Consider the following 22316-nt stretch of genomic DNA (forward strand, 5'->3'; position numbering starts at 1 on the left):
ACTTAAATTAACACAACAATTTTAATTACAAGAAATCTGAATTACAAATACACAGAAACCTTCTATTCATGGGTGAAATAGCAGCATGGTCACAGCCACAGAGTGCAAGCACACATACTGCACAAAGCAATCTGGTAAACTATTCTCAGACCCAATTTGATCAACGACATTAGGCTGAACATTTGTGCTTCAAAAAAGTTTCACAGAATACGACTTCAGCAGACTCTTAGCAACTGCACTACAATTGCAATTTAAACTAAAAATGCATGCAAAGCAGAAGCAATGACATTTACATTTGTAAAGCTATTCTGTTAAGCAGCATTAAGCAAGGCCTTGCTTGCTATGGCAAGGAAGAAAGAATGTGCAAAAAGTGAACCATTTTCCTGTTGCTCTTGTCAACTGCACTATTTACTGCAGAGAGCTTTTTAGTTTAATATTTGAAGCAGCATTTTTGAACTGGTATTCTGCATACACAGCCCAGCTCTCTTAGAGATTGCCACCATTTATAGCAGCAAATTCTGAGAAAATAATATGCCACAGGTTGTTCTTGTATTGATTAAGGCATCACATGAATATAAGATTGTGTGAAGGAAACAAGCTGTGAAGCAATGTTGCTAGGCAAAAATAAGGTAATATAGAAAGCTGTTGAAGTTTTCAGAATTAATGGCATTCCCAGGAGTATTACTAAATATTACAGTCTTAAGAGTAAGGCTTACAGGCCTCTGGAGAAAATATGATGACATTTTGAATTCATAAATCTGTATGAAAGCAACTCAACAGTATCTGGGGAGCCTGGACACAAGAGTGAAATATTTGTCATTAAAACCAAAACCATACTAAAAAAAGCCCAGCCACAGAGAGGGGAAGGGGGAAGTGTGAAATACACTGATTTGGTTCTTGGTTTGCTGATTTAGATCCCTGAGGAACATGAAGAAAAGTCATGGCAGACCCAGGAAGGTGAGTTTGGAGCAGTTGCTCCTCTCTGTATGAAGATTACACTCCCTTAAAAGCACAGGGGAAGTAGAGAATAAAGATATGAAAAAGTTCAGCATCATCTTGTCTACAATCTCTGAAGGAAAACTATCTCTAGATCAGGCTTCAACAAAGTGTGTGATTTCTATGGACAGAAGGTGGACAGAAGTAGCTCTACAGAACAGATAATCTACAGTTTTTTTATATCTGGGCCTCTCTGACATAAAAGCAAATAACCTAGGTGGTTGCAAGGGCACATATTATTTTAAAGCCAGCCTTGGACCATGTAAAGCAGAGCTGACAAAGCATTTGTCCTCAAGGTAAAACAGTTCTGGGCTAAAGTTAGTGTCTAAATCCCAGTATTCCTCAGTACCAACTGAAATGAAGCAGCTTCCTACTAATGACACAGTAATACTGTTTATACTAAATGTATACACCATGTATTGTGTTTTAGAAAATAACCTTTCTTTTTAAACATAGGCAGAGTCAGTCAGATTTGTACACTTTCAAAGCAACAATTCGTTTTTGTAGGATTGTTCACGGTTCATACACACACATTTCCTAAAACTGCTGTGTGGTGCAAAAAGACCTGCAGGCAGCAGGTAGCTCCCAAGACAAATGAGCACCCTATAGAACCCACAAGCCCTAATTACTCTTGCAGTTGAAAGGCAGCTGAGTAGTAGTTTTGGGTTTTATTTTTAAATTCAAGGATTCTTACTTCACTAAATCATTGGGTTTTAGTAGGACTGTAAAATTTTCTATTTTTTTGTTGTTGTTGTTTCCAGTGTAAAACCTTGTCCAAGAGGATGATTCTACAGGCCCAGTAAAACTGTAGTGAAAGGCCAAATATATTTCTTCATTTTACTGAAGCACAGAAAGGCCTCTTTTCCAAATTTTGTCATTTATTCACAATGAAAAAAAAAATCTAATAAAATCTACATGCTGTCTTTAAGTATGAATTTTTCCATACACCTCATTATCATCAATTGTCCCAGAAATGGTCACAGTTCTGAGCTGAACAGGAAAAAAAAATCAATAAAATATTCACAGAAGGTTACTCTGTGTAGATTTCTTATGCAGCTCACTCTTACAGAAATACACTGTAACTATAGCTTCTCTAATACAATGTCTTCATACTTTGTTGTCTGGTGACAGACCAAATACATTCAAAATTTATAAGCAGTTTCACAGCATACCTCAGAAAAACATTCTACCAATTTTATACCTCTGTGCAGTGTTGCTGGTCTTTATAACACTTTAAGCATTAAAACGCTTAATGCATGGTTTAAGCAGTGAAAGAAGTGTATACTTTGGCATTAAAACACGTTCTACTATGAACAAAACCACTTACATACTGAAGATTGTACAAGCCAATTTATGCAGCTAAATCCAGGCTATATCTCTCCTTAGCTAGGTTGGAGGAGCTAGGTAAATAATGACTTTACAGAAGTAATTACTGCTATTTGTGCATATTTTGCATTAAACTTTATATGCTCAGACACTCAGTGTAGAAGTACTTCACTATGCATAAACAGCATAAGATGTAGTTTCTTCAAGCCTACCAAGAAAGAAATGAAATAACACAGGACAGTTGGTGAGGTACTGCTTATCTGATATATATTTCTCTGATATAGCTCAGAAGCTACTCATATTCAGTGTATATATATTTATTTTGCATTTATCTGAGATCAGTCCAGATTTGAATAGGCAAAGAAGGAAGAAAGAGATCTCCAAGAAGCAAATCTTTAACACACTGAATTATCACTGGAAATTCTAGGATCCAGTATTTAATGAGTTTCTATTCTCCTCCCCCTTACATGAGTTCCTAACACTCCAGGTACCCTCACATTTACTAAACAGCAGTATATTTCCTGACAATGTAGTGCTACTTAAAAAAAAAAAAAAAAGGCAAGCAACTACAGATGGATCTTAGCCACAGTATTCCCAACGACATTAATGGAAGCAATTTGCCTAAAACCCCTATTCATTTTTCTTTTTAAATTTCAGCGGTGGTTTTAAGTGTAATATTCTAAAACCACATAATGTATTTCACTTTTTATTATTCAGTATGTCTGAGGCTCATTCAGATCTTATTTTTCTTCCTGGAAAATTTTTGTACAGATAGAAGAAAATCTGCAGGAAAAATGACAATTAGAGAGTATAGACATGAGAGCATAAACATCAATTACCTTCTTACAATCCAGGAATGCAAGTAATATTTAGTCTGCATTAAGACATAATTATGGGTAAAATTGTAGTCTATCCACCACTATTGATTAAAACCAGTATGCTGAGACATTGCTAGGAATAAGTTTGCTTCTACCATTCATCTTAAGAGGGCAGATAGTAGCAGTGTTGCAAAGCAAAAGAGAAGTTCATGATATGAATATTAATCAATTGCATATGCCCTTTTGTAAAGTGTTCAACTCTATATTTGAGGAATACATTCATTTAAACCAGAGATTTGATGAAAGGTTATATTGTATTACCCACTGTGTGACATTTAGGAAACTAGAGAGTAAAATTAAGATCATATTTTCTTCTACTGAATCTTGAAAAATCCAAGTTCAACTCAGTATGTGATTGGTGAATTTCAACTAATTTTTCAAAATTAATTATGAAGTGCACCTCTACACTCTGCAGATATACTAAAAATTGGTCACAGTTTTCCTACTGTGAGGTAAACAAGGTACAGTAAAGCTTTTAGCTATTTTCTCTTGGCATTCATGTTGGAAACAGTTTAAAAAAAAAGAGTTGGCAGGGAGCTGAAATAACAATCCAGTAAATAGCTGAAGTTCTAATCTACTGGACAGTATTGTATTTTTAATTGTAGGTCCTTCTTTACATATATATATATGTAAAGAATATATATATATATATATATATATGTAAAGACATATTTTTCTTCCCTGCTTTAGACTGTTACAAGTAAATACAAATAAAATCTGATTTGTCATGAATAATAAACTACAAATTGTATCTTGCAAGTATTTCCTTGTACCAAACCAATGACTTTGATTGTATTCCATCTGATAGCAGAGTAGATCTCAGGAAGCAGTCACTGGCAAAACAAGACAGATGTATCCAAATGGTAAGCTCTGTTCTTTACTAGTTGCTAATAGTAAACCATCAAAATAAATTTTTCGAAAATATGAAAGTATAGAAAATATTAAGGTATAGAACGCATTGAAGATTCAGTAATTTCTTTGAAAAGCATGCTTTACTCTTACCCCACTTAGGGAAGGAATGAAGGAATAATGAAATAAATAGGTGCCTTTATGTGGAAAGCCAGACTGACCAATGCAATGGTTTCTCAGACCTTTACAAAAAATACCACAAACTACCTGTTGCAGTGGAATTAGTCTTTCACAAAATTGGGGATCAGCTTATCGCAATACAGTAGCTACTATTTCAGAATTGTAGCATCAAATTATGTAATACCAAGTAAGGATAGATATACCAACAAGTTGAATAAATTCTATTTAGATAATGTAATATTAGTGCTTTATTACTTACACTGATGTATGATAATAATCCTCAGGTAACAGTAATAGAAAGTAATGGCAGTTTCATGAAACACTAGTGAAATGAAAATTGCACTGATGCCTCAAGAGGGTGATAGGCCTTACTTGTCCCCAGAAAATAGACTTGAATTACAGGCTGCTTATTCCAGGTTACATAATCAGAGTTATAAGCAATACATGAAACAAATGACTAATAATTTTTGTTTGGTTTGTTTTCATTGGAAGAAGGAGCACAGAATAAGCTTGTTAGATTTTTCTTATTTGAATAAATATATTTTTAGAATGCATTGGGTGGGGGGATTCACTTCCATAAAGTTGTTTGATAGAATTGACAATGAACGTTAAGCAGATCCTATTAATATTATGCAATGTTAAAGACATATGTATTGCTATTAAACTTAGTTCACATAAATATACTGTTCATACATTGCATTGTTTATACATTGAGCTCATTTATATAAATAGTATAAATGCAGTTTAGCATAGTTAACAAAGCATATTAAAGGAAAACTTAAAAATTACAAAAAAATAAAGGTGTGTCAAGTGAAACAAAAATCTCTTACGCATCTCTTGCATCTCATGAGACCCCACGTCAAGTGCTGTGTTCAGCTCTGGGATATGCTGGGATATACATGGAGCTGCTGCAGGGAGCTCAGGGGAGAACCACAAACATGCTCAGGGGACTGAAGCACCTCTCCTATGCAACATGCTGAGAGAGTTGGTGCTCTTCAGCCCCCAAAAGAGAGGGCAGCAGGGCTGGAACTAGGTGATCTTTAAGATACCTTCAAGGCCAAACCATTCTGTGATTCTGTGAGCAATTTTACTGAAGTCAAATAGCAACATTTTTGTGTTAGTAAAGTTTGTGAGAGCTTTGTTTTCAATTTTATATTTTAGGCATTAAGCTTCCACATTCTTAAAACTATGGTTATTTAACCACAGTTCTATCAGTGCATTACAATAACAAAAAAGTTGCAAATAAGACATCTTTTTATTAGGCTATCACTAAACTCTCCATTTATTTTGTGCCAGGCCTAAGCACAGGTACCAAAACCTTTAATGTTTTCAATGGGCACACTATCCTTTAGCCTCATTGTTTGAAAGAGGAATGGGTTATTTTTTGATGTTGCTACTAATGCTGCTGGGTTTTTTTCATTATGGAAAATAAATCTGAAACTGAAAGACATCACATTCCCTCAGCCCATAGTTGATGGGATTTCAGTATACTGATTTATGTAGTGTTCTTGTCTGATATGATTTACCATGGAATCAGGAACAAATACAATGCACTGAGCTGGACTACTTATATGATCCCACCAGCAATTATAAAAGAGAAAAAAATAACATATCCTAACAACTGCTGTAATCTAGCACTCACTTTACCAAGAACTGAAGGCATTTTAAGGCAAGCATAGTCTATTTCAGTAAGTTCACAAGGTAAGAGTACTTTCTTACTGATATTTTGCTTTATAAACAAAGGAGATGAAAACACAGAGTTTTCCAGTTACAAAAGTCTCAAAAAGAAAGGCTGCTGAAGAAATCAAAATCAAATACACCTAAATCTAATATAAGTAAATACAGATCAATGCTTCTTACCATGGCTCCCTGAAAAGATTTCAAATGAAAAAAATTAAACTGATCAGGAATATAAATATCTGTGCTGCAAGGTAAGAAAAGTCATGGTTTACATGAAGTACAGATGGCTTGTTTAACCTGACATCTTGGTAACACAAAATCAGAACAGCGTCTACCGCAAAAGAAGAAAAGAAAAAGGTACAGTAGTTTTTTAATAAATATGTTTCTATCTTAAAAAATCAGATCTGTGCTCCCACTGCACATCACACATTTAGTAAAATTATCACAGGTCAAAATTACAACTGAAAATGTAGATAGAACAAAGTAAGCAATAAAGAAGAAGGAGTTAAAACTAGTGAGATATTTTCCCAGTACTAAAAAGAGATAATTTATTCTGAACTTGTTTTTCTACCACACAAAGTATAAGAACAAAAGTATTAAGGATGTTTTAGAATACAGATATTTAAAAGAAACATGGGTGATGTAATACCTAACCAATCTAATTAGGGGCCAATTTAAAAAGAATCTAATAGTGCACAAATATTGTGATTTGATTTTGTACTAAAGCCCAGTGTAACAAACAGTTTTCTTTCTTTTAGTGCTATATACCAATGTTACATTTCCTCTGTTGGGAATATATCACTGAATAGATGCACAGTGTACTAATGTTTAAATCTCGGGTGGGTTGACCTTGGCTTGTTAACAGCACCCTCCAAAGCTGCTCTATCACTCCCCTCCACAAGTGGGCAAGGGGGAGAAAACAGAATGAAAGTTTCATGATTTAAGGACTGGAAGAGATCACTCAGCAAATACTGGCATGGGCAAAACAGACTAGAATTAAAGATATTAAATTAATTCATTATGAACAAAATCAGAGCAGGATAACGAGAAGTAAAATAAGACCTTCAAAACATCTTCCACCCTCACTCCTCCAACCTTCCTGAGCTCTACCTCTTCTGCCCCAGCAGCACAGGGAGATGGGGAATCAGGGTTTTGGTCAGTTCATCACACATTGTTTCTACCATTGCTCAGGGAGAGAAGCCTTTCCCCTGCTCCAGCGTAGGGATCCCTCCCCTGGGAGACAGTCTTCCCTGAAATCTCCAATGTGAATCCATCCTTTCTGCAACAGTTCTCCACAAAATGCTGCAAATTGCATCACAGGTCACTCTTCCATAGGATGCAGCTCTTCAGGCACAACCTGCTCCAACCTAGGTTCACCATGGGGTCACAAGTCCTACCAGGAAATCTGCTCCAGCATGGGCTTCTCTCTCCATGGGTCTGCAGGTCCAGCCAGGACCCTCCCCAGCATGGGCTTCCCACAGGTTTACAATGTCCTTCCAGGCATCCACCTGCTTTGGTGTCAGTTTCCTCCATGGGCTGCAGGTGGATCTCTGCATCCTCATGGTCCTCCATGAGCAGCACAGCTGCAGGAAAATCTCTGCTGGGGCACCTGGAACTCCTCCTCCCCATCCTTCTGCATGGACATTGTCTGCATTGACATCCTTCTGCAGAGCTGCTCCTCTCACATATTCTCACTCCACTCTTCACTTGGTGCAGTTACATCTGCACAATAGACTTTTTTTCCATCTTAAATATGTTAACATCACAGAAGGGGTACCATCGTTTCTGATTAGCTTGGCCTTGACCACCAGTGGGTCCATCCTGGAGCCAGCTGCCATTGGCTCTGCTGGACATGGGAGAAGCTTCTGGCAGCTTCTCACAGAAGCCACCCCTGCAGACCTGCTGCTACAAAAACCAGGTCATGCTGACCCAACACAAAAACAAATGCTTAAACTACACAATAATCTTCATTTAAAATCAGAATTTAAATAGCTAACTAGAACCAGAGGTGAAAAATAAGCAATAAGCTAAGTGGACCATTATTTAGTTTAAAAAAAAAAAAAAAAGTCTCGGGTACAGCCCAGTTTGTCTACAGACCAACAAAACTGTTACACACCATGCTTATTCTTTAATATAATTTTTATATTGATTTTTACATACAATTTCTTGCATTATAAGCATTGTCTATGCTACAGGATATTGCTTTCATTTTAACTAACCAAGATAATAAAGGTTAATATAGATAATAAAAGTCCGCATCTTCTAGGTAATAAATATAGGTATTAAATCCATGGAGAAAATGACTGAGTAAAAGAAGCAATGGAAAAGAATAAAATAAAGCATTTGTCTGATAGGAAAAAAAAATAAACAGATGGAATTTAATTACAGAGTGGCCTTGAGGACCTGACAAATAAGAGGCAACAAGGAAGCCATGGAAAAGAGCCAGATATCATAAACACACACTTCAAGTATCTGGCCTCTTTCATGATCTTAGAAATCCAAACTGCACAGATTTAAACAGGGGAAAATCACCTCAAGTAATGTATCAAACAAATCTCTCCTGGCTTTGTTTTACTATTACTGCAATTGCAATTTGTGATGACAATTTGCCATAACAAGAGAATATGAAAAAACACGCTAATCAAGAATCTGAAATGATAGCCAATATAGATTGTTTGCATGGAATCCCAAACACCAGGAAGTTAAAAAAAACACTTCTTATCTATTCAGAGGGTAACTGGAAATCCTCTTCCTAGGATTCAATATGAGAAGGCCAAGCTGACTACTGAAGAAGATAATTACATTGCCTCTGTATACCGTCATGTTATATTTTATTCTTTGTTACCAACCTGGCATGTGAAATTTTTAAAAAAATGTACATCAAAAGGTAGGTAATACATGTGAATCTCATCAGCCATCAAAATGTTTGGTTGAGATTAATCTTTCCCACAGTGAGGATGCTCAGTAACAGGAACAAAAAAGACAGGTAAGCAAGAGGTTCAGTCCAGTAGTTAAGATGCACCTTTGTTCCCTCACTGTCCCTCTTGATCTTACTATAAACCTATAGATAGGCATTGCTAATAAGTATCAGCAGGCATCTTGAAAGGAGGAATCAGCCTCCCCTTAATTCCAGATTTTGGCACTCCAACCCCCAGTGACTGACTAGTTGAAGAAAGGATCATAGAAGAAATCTTACAGAGTGATTTTAGAAGCAACTTTCCTAAGACTTAAAAAACGCTTTGAGCATGTGGTGAGAGATAGCAAAAATAAAATGTTTGATATTAGCTCATTAGTGTACAATGATTGTAATGGGATTAAAAAAAAAAAAAATTACCCATGCGTTTTTAATGCTATTGCCCACAGAAAGAAATCAGATTAGAATGCAGAATTTCCTCCCTCTCCTGAGAAAAAGAAAATAAAATTTAAAGAAACCTAAGATTTCTTGACTACACTTGGACAAGTGCTTAAGAGGGGAAAAATGTAAAAGTGAGTCTTGCTACTTCTAATCCTGGAATTTGCATAGGATATAGATACTGTTCACATGGAACCTCAAAAGGAAGAAAATTCTCTTGTTACTTTAGAGCTGAGAGCAGCACTGACATGACCAGGAAAAGCTCTGTTCTTAGTCCTCAAAATTCACTGCTCATCTTCAATAGATCTTTTTCCCTTCTCTTTCTAGGACAGAGGATTTTAGAGGATCAAATTTTATAACTTCTCAGATCCTGAAAGCAAACAAATTTTCCAGACAGACACTGTGAACTATAAATTTCAGGTTATTTGGAGACCAGACAACACAGAGAAAGCACAGGCTATATTTTTGATTCCTGGAATACTACTTTCTGTGCATTTCTTTCTTGGCCATGACACCCTAAATGAGAATAAAATCATTGAACACTCAGCCTGTACACATTTCACAGGACTTTCAGTGCTGTCAGTTGAGGGAGAACATTTTACAACCTTTGGGCAAAAAGCTAAAAGTAAAACATGTTTTTTTCTGTGCTTTTTGCTTATGCATTCAATTTTGCCTTTAATAACCTGGGACAGATGCTTACGTTTTTCCTCTTGCTTTGTTTCATTCAGACAAAGTCCTTATTGCTTAAACACCTCTAAACTGTATCTAATTCTAATGTAACCTAAACCCCTCTAAACTTACCTGGTCCTGAGGCCTAATTTAATGTAAATCAGGGTTGAACACATGAATTGAGCAGCAAACAGCAATAGTGAGAAGGGAAGGAGAGAGTAAAATGGGAGAGGGACAGGGTTTTTACAGGAAGTTAAAAGAATTATTTCAGTCTGGAGATGTATCACAGACAAGAGTGAGGGGTGCACATCTGATTCAGTTCCCCTTAGCCCTTTGGTAAAACAAGGTGAAATCAGGACAAGTCTGGAAACAGTTTGACCCAGCAGATGCCAGTGAAAGCTGGTAAAAGCAAAACACACCCCCTTGCTGTATCCTCCATACCCACCTACTCAGCTGGACAAGAGAAGCTCTGTTCTGATGGAGCATCCTGCACACACCTGGACACAGGCTCAGGCTAAGGCTGAGGCTCACGCTGAGCTCCAACTTCCCTGGATTCACTCCTCTCTCTGTTCTCAGGTTCCCCCAAGCCTATCCCAGCCCCCGCTGTTAAGGCAATGCTTGCACTCAGTGAAGGGTTACAGCCCTGACTATTGATGGTCCTAACTCCGTAAGTTCAGAACTGGGACTAAACCAAAGGAGTCCAGGGGACAAGGACTAAATTACATCTTCACCAGCTGTCCCTGGAGACTAAAACTGAACCGCTCCCCACCCATGATGAGACCATTAACACCAAGGCACTGTCACCAGTATTTTTCCCTGCTAAACCATGTGGATCACCTGGCTTGCCAAGGAGGGCTGTGTGTGCATATGTTAGATACGCAGAGTTGGCATGCTCTGGAGTATACATATGGATGTACAGGCTATATTCCATATTTCTTAGTGTCTGACAGAAAATCGGCAGCCAAAGTTGCCATTCTGTTGGCTGCTGCCTGCCTGTTTATACCTGAAAATCTCAGAGCATCCACTCTTTCACTGAAGACATTGCATAAACATTGGTCTCTGTCAGAGGCATGCAAATTACAAGAAGAAAACTCATTAGGATGCTAAAAATACTTCCTAATGATATCAGGTGGGAACCTAGGCATTAACAAACTGCTCACAATACTTAAGCAGCAATGCAAGAAGACTCCCAAAAGGAAAGTACCTTACAAACTTTTCCAGTGTTTTGACAAACGAAGAACCAAGGATTACCTGGCTTAACAAGAAATTCACATGCTGTTCAGACACAGCCTAGTATTTTTCAGCATAATCATATGTTACCGCAAGTGTAATCTGTTTAACAAGGCAGTTAAACGAGGGAAGGAGACTGAAAAGAAAACTTTCAGGAGTGTTTTGCAATATTCTTTCTCATTTCTGGTTCAAGACAACTCATCTCTTCCTGGTTTTGATATTTCACATATAAACAATGCAGTCAAACGTCTGATCTTCATTGCCATTATAACAGCCATGATAATTAATGATGTATTATAATGAAGTACAGAATCAAAGAATGTTAGGACCTTTAGAGGTCACCCAGTCAAACCTCCCTGCTCAAGCATGGTCACCTGCCACTGGTTGTCCCAGACCATGTCCAGATAGTTTTTAAATATCTGCAAGGATGAAGACTTGACAAGCTCTCTGGGCAAACTGTTCCAGTGCTGAGTTACCTTCACAGTAAAGTAACATTTTCTTATGCATAAAGTTTTTCTCATTTTATAAAGTTTTCTCCAAGGAATGCTATTCTTATCATTTCTGATTATCATATACATAGATTAAATTCTTACTTGTAATTTCTGTGCATGAGAAGCTGATATCATTCCTAATCCCTTTTAAAACAATGAAACCTTTATGATATGAATGCCTGTTCTCACCACAAACACAATTACTATTTCAAGATAATTCCTCAGTACCAACAGGATTGTTTTTCCCTTCAGGTTGACATTTGGAGTTGCTCTGGTTGGACTATCATCCAAGTCACATAAATTCCCCGTTATTAGAGAAAGAGTGATTACTCTTTTTTTTTTTCAATCTTTGCACACATAAACTTGCATACATATTGCCTGATCAAAGCAAATATAACTGCATATATTCATTATCATCTGTTTGTAGTAAGTATTCTACTGGCATAACTTAATCTAAGCCCTTGATTTATTAAGTGTTTGATTGAAGCAGAAAGTTTCTTTTACCATATTATTTACATTTTGAGTACACATATCTGTGCCAAAGGTGGTTTTAAAAATTGATTTTAGAAATGTTTTACATTCCCAGATTTTTTATACAAATATATATTCCTAAAACCAAAAGCTATACTAAACCATTTTTTTTATCTAGACACATTGCCTAGAAATAAACCCACCACATTTTCCAATATAATGTTTTATATCAAGTTTTAATTATTTTTCTCTGTGTTCTTTGCACGTGTTTGTGTGATCTCGTCAATATTAAACTTTAAAAGTTTATGACAGCCTATTCCAAGAATTATATGAGAGTTATCAGTACCTTAAAATTATTATTGAGGAACACCAACATACGATTAGTTCCATATGTATTCATTAAGACCAGAGACCATCTAGCCTCTGAAATACTGCATTAGAGAACAAGCCATACCTTATGCCGTAGTCTTATTAGGGGCTGATAGGGCCTAAAGTCGTATCCTTCCTTGACTCGCCACCCGTCTGCTCCCAGCAAAATGCATCCAAGAAGTAAAACAGCAGACCACCACATAAACATCTTTACAGGTCTGTTTCTGTCAAAATAAAATGTACAGGTTCAGAGATGCCATATTACTTTGGCATAAGCCATATAATAAAAGTTTACAATACTGATTATCCATTTGTGGACTTGAGTAAACACAGTAGATATAGGACATTCCATCTGGCACAACAGCAAAGAGAAAAAAATGGGAGTAGTATTTGGGACAACAGTATCAATTTCGTTGTGCTGAAGTTAGCATTTTCTCATCACTATACAATACTCACTGAGAGTCACTGAGGAAACAACCGGAAAAAGTCAAAGAAAAGACAAAACATAACAGAAAAGTAGTGGTAATAAATTAAGTACTTTCTTTCAGATGATGGAAAAAAAATTATCATCAATCACATGTTCAACTTTTCCTTTTAAATACGGTCTCTAGCAATGCACTGCTCACAACCCAAAAGCCTGTAATAATCATACTCACAGATTTATAGATACACATGGCATGAGAGTTATCCTATATGGTTCCTAATGGATCTACAAATGTACACTTCATAAGTGGTTTCAGAATCTAATAGAGATATGTAATATTTATTACTGATATTCACCATTTGTGTTGAAACCATCATGTTAAACAGACTACACAGCAAACTGATCTTCATCACTTCAAGACACTCCCAAGTCAGTCTGCTTAGTCTATATTACTTAGTCCTGCAATATGGGACAGAGATGAACCACTTTCATGCATGAGTGGGGTTTTTTTCCCTTTCTACTTTTCTTTTAGTTCACTTCCCCTGCCAATGTAGAAATCTCTGATAAGAATCAAGAGACACAAGCATAAATACAAATCATAAGTGTGCCCGAGGAGCCCAGATTGTGCCCTGAATGTTCGAGTCTTGCCTGACATTTTCTTTTCTAAGGGAAACCATCTGAGCATAAAATGTGAACAAATTGGGGATCACTTATTATCCTGTATCATTTACAGTCATGCTCCTGGCAAAACTGCTACACAAACTGTGGGTTTGATTCCTATCATTCCTCACATAGCAGTAGTCCTCACAGTCACCTGAAGGCAGAGAGACTGAATAGGATTCATTCCTGTGAAGATATTAAAAGTAGTAAATGGAGCCTACACTTACCTCTATTCACAGCCTCAGTAACAGCATCCTACTTAAGTCTGCTACCCTTCTTTGGGGACTACTCTACCCAACTAGGTAAAACCACTAAAAGGTTTGTTTTGTTCTCATTCCAGCTGATTTTTGCTAGCCTGCCTTGCCTTCACACTCGTAATTCAAACAAAAGCTCAACACCAATACACCATAATACCTTGACACCACTTACCTTCTATTCCACCAAACCCAGCCTCATTCTGGGTCTCCCTATTAAGCAAACTTAACATTTCTTCTCATTTATCATTGCTTACTCCAACAGTTTCCACTTCAATTACCTTTCTTTGGCACTCTAGCTTTTCTAATATACATAGCAGAAGTATCTCTCTTAGGAGAGCTTGCACAGAATATTTTAAGCAAAGAATTATTTGAAACACGGAAAACAAGCTCTATTACAGAGAGGTATTTTGCATAAATAACTTGAGGCTTGTTTTTTACACCTGTTCAGTAACAGGATATTACAGTGAGGATAGGAAATGACACAGTAGATTTTTTTCTTGTGTTCCCCTCATACTTCCACCAAAACAAAACTGCTAATCAGATGTTCTGGTGGACCTTCACTGTGGGATTATTACAAAAAATCTAGCTCGCCAATTTGAAACACCAGAAAAAGACTTTTCCAGAACTCTGAGAATTCAAGTACGTTGTGGTATGGCATTTTCCTTCACTGATTCTGTGTTGGTTCTCAGTATCCCTGTTAGTGGAAAAATAATTTCATTAAAGAAAAAAAAAGAACAAAATAAATATGAAAAATCAGAATATTGATTTTTAATCTCAAAGAAGACATTGGTTCATTTGTGTTTCTTGATTTTTTTTAAAATACTTAATTGTTGACTTTCAAGGTCAGAATCAGATTCGTTTAGCACTTGTGCATGATAAGGCTAGCTATGCACAGTTTAACTATGTCCCCTTTGTGCACTTGGGGAATATCTCTCCAGACAATGAAACACTGGTTGAAGAACAGTAATTTCACAGAAGGTTGTAGGAGCAGCCACATTCCACCATCCTCCCACAAGCTGCATATATTTTAGCCACATGTGGTGTAAAAGAATAGAGTCCTTATAATTTTGAAAACTGTTTGACCTTGAAAGGCTTATTCTTTGTACTTGTACTGAAGAAGAGAAAATTATTACATGCTCAGTTTCTGACTTCATTGCCTGTTACTTGGATGAACACTTACAACATAAATTTAAAAAGTAAGCTCTTTGGACAGATGCCACCTAAAATCTCAAAAGTATGCAGGGTATATGCAGTTATTATTTGCCGTTTTAGAATTTAAAAAATACACTTTTTTAAAGTAGCATACATTTTCTATTGAATTTATTGGATAGCTCATTATTATTTATTTCAAAACTACTACCAAAACCACAGTTCTCCTTAAAACAGTACTATTATGAAGCCTTTATTTTAAGAAAAAATATGATCTGTCCTTAAAGACTTATGTTGTTAAGAGCAAGAATAAAAATTACTTTTCAAAGCTTCAGTACAGCTCCAGATTTTTGGCATATAGCCAAATAGAAAGAAATAAGGTACCAAGTCTATATATTCATGTTACCTAAAATTACTTCTTTCTGATTTCTACTTGAAGGTACAGGGCAAATTATAAGCAAAGTAGTTTTGTACTTTTCTTATTATAACATATTATCAAGCAATCAGAAACTGTATTTTGAAATAATCCTTATACCATGCATTCTGGGGCAAAATGCCATATTTCTGAACTCAAATTTGTATGAATGATCTAGACCCTGTTTACTCATTAATTATAATCTGGCATAATGTGATGCTTCAATGTTGGGATAACAATCTTCTGTATTTTTAGCTTCATTAATTACATTCTTGTAAAGCAACTGCTTTCACGTTTTATATTTCTACTTTTATTTTCACTGAAGAGTGTTGCTTCTTTATATTTATACAACTATGTCTGGAAATCTCATGAGTTTACTTGGTTTACTCTCTCCTTAAGCAAATACCAACCTATGCTATGGGTTTTCCTTTCTCTGCACATTTCTCACTTATAATAAAGCTTATAGGTTAAAATGAAAAGAGAAATATTTTAAAAATATTCCAGTACATATTTATGTGCATGTAAATATATATATCTATGTGTGTGATTTGTCTGTCAGTAAATACTGAACTGAAATTCTGAAACAAGTACTAGCAATAACTCCATATCTTCCATCCTATTAATGCAAACAGTTAATTTACAGCTACTCATTCCATAAATAATTAGGGAGTTGTGGTTTCCCCCCTCATTGCACACAAATAATTATTGGGGTGCTGGATTCCTTTCCTCAATGTGCATTGATTGTCTTATTAGCGAGCTTATTAATGTATTAATGATTCTCTTAATAATGAGCTTGAGGCAGTATTTTAGCATTAAACTCATCTATGTTGTAACAGTCTTGTGTGTTGTTTGTCATCCTTAGATTTTCCTCATGAGCTGAGGAGGAATAGAGTGAAAGATGTGGAACAGGTAATGGCTATTCCTTATTTCTCACTGTAAAGTAATTTCGTCAGTATCAAATTTAGATTTTCCTTTCTGATTCTCAGAAAGCTCTGTCATCTCACTTTTCAGCCCATTTGCAGAGCATTCCTGAATCTGAGGTACTCTGCAGTTTTCTCACTATTGACTTCTTTCCATTTCAGTTACTCCTGAAATTTTTTTTATAAATTATTATCTGTAAGAGGATTTTTTTATTCTGTGTCATGTTTGCAACTTAAAACTCTTGGGTGAGGAGGGAAAGCTACAGCTTCTGAACTGACAGAAGGAATACCTTAGGACATCCCACTTGCCTCATTCAGGGAAGGGAATTGGGACCCTCAAGTATTTTCCAGTGATTTCTTTTTTTAAGAAAAGAAAACTACATGAAAAGTTCACAGAATTTCCACCATTACCCTGATAATCAGCTAGTAACCCTTGAGTTAGAGATGATTTCTTTTAATTCTTGAGAAAATGTAATACAAATCTATATTTCCCTTTTCTCTCCTGCTAGTGTTTTTCACCCTTGCAAGTTCAGTATTTTGTGGAAAACAAACTAAATCCCAGTTCTGACACCTTACTTATGAATAGCTAATAATTATTAATATATTCTACAATACTGTAGTGAGTGCTTCCCCTCAAAGCTATTATGATTTCTAAATCTTCTCAGCAGTTCATTGGTAACATAAATTTTGTTCTTTTCCTTACTCTTCCTTGTTGGACTAGGAAAGAGGTTGTTACTATGAGATTAGCAAATTTATACTAAACACTGTTTTACCTGTCCCCATGCTGGAGTCTTCATAGAGAAGACTGAAAAACTGTATTATACACAACCAGTTCAAGATGTGATAATGCATATTTACACTGTACTAAAAAAAAAGAAAAATCTAATTAATGTAAACTGGCTTAGCCAGAGTTTACATGAAGAGTTGAAACACATACCCAGTTACAAGAATGTCTTATCGTAAAATGTATACATATTTAAAATTAGGAACTTTCCCATTTTCAAAGTGATATTTTTTACAAATTTCTCAGCTATTATGCCCTATTCTGTGTTGGTAACTGGTGACTAGCCAGGGTATTTCACGTTAAGAAGAGAGATGTAATTCATTTGAAAATATAAGTAGTCCACCCAAATAAATTGATCTGATCAACTTAATGCCCCTACAAAGTATAATAAATGAAATCTTAAATACTGGCTCAATCTCTGTATTCCTTCTGTCTTCAAAAGAAAAGACACATCAGATATTAACCTGGCATTATTTAAAAGGTCACTTTCAACATATCAAGGAGTGGTACAATATGCTCTCAGGAAATGTCAGTTTCTGTCTTTTGCATACTATAAATCTGAAAAAAAAAAAGAATAAATTAATTGTCTATTTTGTGTGGATCAGAAAAAGACCGTAAGCTCTGTCACCATATCCAGCATTATTAATAGGTTTATAATAGAGCTACAGCAATAATTATAAACCATGCTTCATTGCCTGTGACTTTGAGGATTTCACTGCATATAATGATGGACACAAATAACTGGCCATGGAAGAATATACTGCTACCATTTCTTAAGATGCTTTTATCTACCATTATGTTTCATGGCAGAAAGGCAGCAGCAAACAAAGTATTTTCTTGTCTAGAGACTATTATATTGCATTAACTTTGAATAAACAGCAGAAGTTTTAGCTAAAAGCATGTTTTTTCCCATTAGCCTGCCTCTGCTCTACCTTAGTGCCCCACGTCACACACAGTCTGCCTTCAAAAACCTTACAACAGTTACCTTTACACAAAAAATGGGGCTCTTACAAAGTAATCGCAGTATCATATTCTCTTTCTGAATGCAGCTCTAATCCATATCTAGCAAAGTTTTTCCTTGTCAAAATGCTATTTGGAAAGCAGATCACAGTGTCATGATGGCAGCTCTCACCCCCACGACTTGCTGACAGCTTTTGAGCGCTGCACACTTTATGCTGTCACCTTCCAGTTCTCCCGAAGTGGCAGCCAAACTCTGAACCAGAGTTGTTGTCAGGTCACCTTAACTATGTACAGCAGGCTTGGGGCTCACAACAGTGAAGTGCAGCAGTGCCACGGCAGCAAACAGCTCGTACATCTGCGCACCAATCTGTTCTGTCTCTCAGCTGCGACTTTACGTGGCTGCAGCCACTCACTGCGCAGGCACATACTCTTCATCCTTCACCCACCAAAAGAGGCTGGCAAGTCATTTTGGAACAGCCAGCAATGCTACTGACAGATCATGTGCTGGAACACACAGGCAGGGAAATTTTTTGTAAAAAATCTCACTAAAAGCATTCGCCATGCCAGATGTATCCTGCCTTCTGCTGACTCCTGTCCATCCCTCCCTCACTCCTTTCCTGATCTAAATTGCAAAGCCACCACACTGCACAAGCAGAAGGTGAAGTGCAGGCCCTTGCATTCCTGGTCCTGTGCCACTGCACGTGGTATTTGTGCAGACATTACAAACACATCAGGTACCTCCAGGCACCACCATGTGAGCAGCCAGCACAAGAGCCAGGTGACCCTACCTTTCACTGCTACTCTCTCTGCCCTCATGCCACCTGCCCTGCCTGCTGCTGGTGGGTAAAAGCAGAAGCCCAGGCAGCCAAGTCCCTGGGGGGGGAATGCAAGTAAAATCCATGCGCCCGGGGCTTTTCTAGAAGGACTTGTTTGGAATTGGTCCAAAAGGCTTAAGGTGGCTTACATGAACCTGTTCACAAGTGGTCTGAGCATGCCAGGGGCATTTCTGAAAGGCTGGAACACCTGAAATGCAGATGCAGCAAGGACACTTATCTTTATTGCTATCTTCTAATTTGATTTTACCATTTTCAGTATATTTATTTATTTATATAAAGGATGACACCCAGATATCTTAGTGTTAGTGACACAGGTTTCAGTGAATTATAATGAAATGAGAAATGGCAATTTTAAACCTTTCTTTTAATGTTCTTCACATGGTCTCATAATTACTTTAACATTTCAGAAAGAAGAACAAAATGATGGTACTGTAGTTCACATACCTCAGAGGAGTTTTTTAAATGGATTCAGGTTGTGTGCATTGATGTGGGGTTTTTTCTTCTCAAGACTTCGGTATCGACCTCAGGGTGGTTTTTGCATCCCTGATACATGCAAGTGTTAGTTTGTGGAGGTTATACTGTTAGCAAGGTGGTTTCTTTCTTCTCTCATTAAGCAAACCTGTCACAGCTGGTTCCTCAATATCCTAGCAGATTAATGTTTACCATCATGACAGTATCTGAACCGATGGGAATTCAACTGCTTTATGTTATGAAATCAGAAATAGAAAACCTGCTGGCTTAGAACTCAGGTGAATAGTTTGGTACTGTTAATACTGTACAAAATTTGTAAATTGACACCTATTATACCATTGTGTAGCTGTGTAGTTTGCACCTGCTAGAAAAGACAAATATTTTGGTTTTCACATTTTTAAATTTTTTTCTTCTTAAATAAAACGCTACTAACATTAACTACATGTAATAAGAAGCAGCAGCTGTTGGCACTTCCATAGTAAATTGTTAAGTGTATTTTTGAGCAAAGACATTATCCTAGGGAAAGCAAAATGACAATTTAAGATACAATTTCTTTTTTAAATAGGTAATCTGCTAAATTAAAGACTAAAATTCTCTGTATTTGCTGTGATATCCAAATCTACCACCCTTATTTTTCTCTTTTGTTATCCAAGAGAATAGGTTTGGTAAAACAGTAGTTACCAACAAAACTACTTTTCAAAACCTTTGTGGTATTGAACTCCTTTGATGAATGCTAAACTGTGATATCTTTATCATTAGTTCAAACAGTCATGATAATTTAGAGAATCACTTTCTATAAGTATTCTGATTAATGCTATGATTTTATCCCTTTACATCTACAAAACTCTCTGCACTGAAGTGCTGTAGCCAACAGAGAGGGATCTCCCTTTTTTTACCCTTGAAGGAGATTCTTCAATAACTCAGCTGGTTCAAAGTCAACCCACCTGGAAACTGCTCCTCAAGATCACCATGAAAATAGCAAAGACTGGAATAGACAGATTTGAGGGTTTTACCTCTAACTGGATTTGAAATACCAAAAGAATTATAAAGGATTAAGGAAGGAAACAAAATCTTAAACCATAAAAATGCAAAGAAAGAAGGTAGTTAGTGACAGGGAAATAGTGTTTCAGCAGTCTTCATAGGATGAGAAGATAACTAGAGGACATATCAGTGAGAGATGTGACATGGGAAAGTCTATGATATACAAGAAACCATGAGTTCCTCAAACGCAGAAGGACAGGGATGTGCTCTGGTGTGATGGAGAGGAGTATGCACAATAGTACAAACACTGAGAGGAAATATGAAATTTTATCAAACTGCAGAGAATAAAGATGCATGTGGATTTTGGTATAATTGGACCAAAGCACAGTTCAATCAGTAACCAAAAGGACTTATGAATGTTGCAGCTATTTAAATAAACAAGGATTGTCTGTAGCTGAGGGCAGTTTGTCCTTATCAGGATTGAACCAAAAATACATTTGCCCTCCAGGACTCTCCCCCAGTGCCCACATTAATATAATTAAGTTAACTATAGATGAAATCCTGACCTAATTGACAACATGAAAACAACACTAAAATCCACATTTGTTTGGTCCAGAATTGCACCTTATTTATAAGATTTAGTCACCAACATTCACAAGAATGGAAAAAAAAACTTTAAAATAACTCTGTTAATTAAAATGAAAGAAATTCAAAATTGCTTGTGATTATCTTTAGAAAAATCTATGTCCATTCACATAGGTCTACAGAAATATAAAAATAGAGGAAAGTGTTCTGTACTTGAAAAGCCAAAATAGTTACTGGTGTTTCCCCTTTTTCAATTTAACTGCTGTGGAGTTTTTCACCTCTCTCCTTTCCTGCTTTGTGGTGACTTGACTCTCTTTCTTCTTTATTGTCACAAAGGTCAACTTTCTTCATGAGCCTCAATTCAGCACAATCAAAAAGAAATACAGAAAATTGCTCTTGTTTTATCACTCATAAAGCTGGCATAGGTTCCTAGTGCCATGTGCTTGGATGTTGAAGTCCAGCTCTATAAAAGAAGGATTTTCTTACCTTATGCTAGAAGAAATTAATAGACTGAGAATAATAGGAAGGAAACACATATAGTTCTGAGATTTATAGAACAAAAAACCTCACCCTATGGGAGCTGATTGAAAAAAAACAAACCGAACCTGACAGCTGACTTGGTCATTTGCATTGTACTATTTATATTAAATTTAGTGCATCATTATAGTACATAGTAATTTTCCTAGAAAAACTGCAGCCTTCTTTAAATTTTGCAAAGGTATTTCTAATAGAATAACGGATTTCTGATATTATATGCCTACAATCCTGTACAATAGGATCCCAACCTAACTTTCCTGCTATGTTATAACTGTCTTATACTATTTTACTGGGTTTTACTGCTTATGGTTTAATATCACTCTAATATAACTACTAGGAAAAAGCCTTCCAAATGCATGCTGGAAAGCTGACAGTAAACCAGAAAAACCTCCCATGTCTTGATTAGGTTGTAGCTAAACAGGATTGTAAAATAAGATTTTTTCAATAATTCAGTAGCTAAAAAATTTGTCGCTTCTAAGAAAAATGGAATGGAAATAATACAAAGCAAGGAGCAGCCGGTATGTGGTGATGAAATGGTAGTATGTGAAAGGAATGGATTTTCTCTCCTCAACCACCATTGTATAATTCACTGAAATTAATTTTTAAATATTCATTGACCTAAAAATATTAAAAGTTTTACATATTTTATTTGGTTTGGGTTATTTGGTTTTTGAGGCGGATTTTTTGCACTGTTTGGTTGTTTTTGGACAGGCAAAAATATAAATATTTTCAGTTTTACTTATACAACAGAAATACAGAAAAAAGTTAATATAGAATTGATTGGAATGAAGTTTTGACAATCAATGTGCCAGGAGATACTAGAAAGAATCTCTAAACCAAAAAACC

The 22316-nt window shown here is 36.2% G+C and overlaps 1 protein-coding gene across 4 annotated transcripts in view; it reads right to left on the reverse strand.

The window, feature by feature from the left end:
- The window catches only part of FSTL5 (follistatin like 5), a 266722-nt gene that overhangs the window by 229901 nt on the left and 14505 nt on the right, over positions 1–22316 (reverse strand). For all 4 annotated transcript variants that reach the window (XM_085058614.1, XM_085058613.1, XM_085058611.1 and 1 more), the window contains exon 2: positions 12577–12715. In XM_085058614.1, coding sequence (XP_084914740.1) covers positions 12577–12699 — 123 coding nt within the window. In that variant the 5' untranslated portion in view covers positions 12700–12715. The remainder of the gene's footprint in view (positions 1–12576; positions 12716–22316) is intronic.

This window comes from Lichenostomus cassidix, chromosome 4 (genome assembly GCF_008360975.1).
Source record: "Lichenostomus cassidix isolate B80296 chromosome 4, HeHo_3.0, whole genome shotgun sequence".
Taxonomy (NCBI): domain Eukaryota; kingdom Metazoa; phylum Chordata; class Aves; order Passeriformes; family Meliphagidae; genus Lichenostomus; species Lichenostomus cassidix.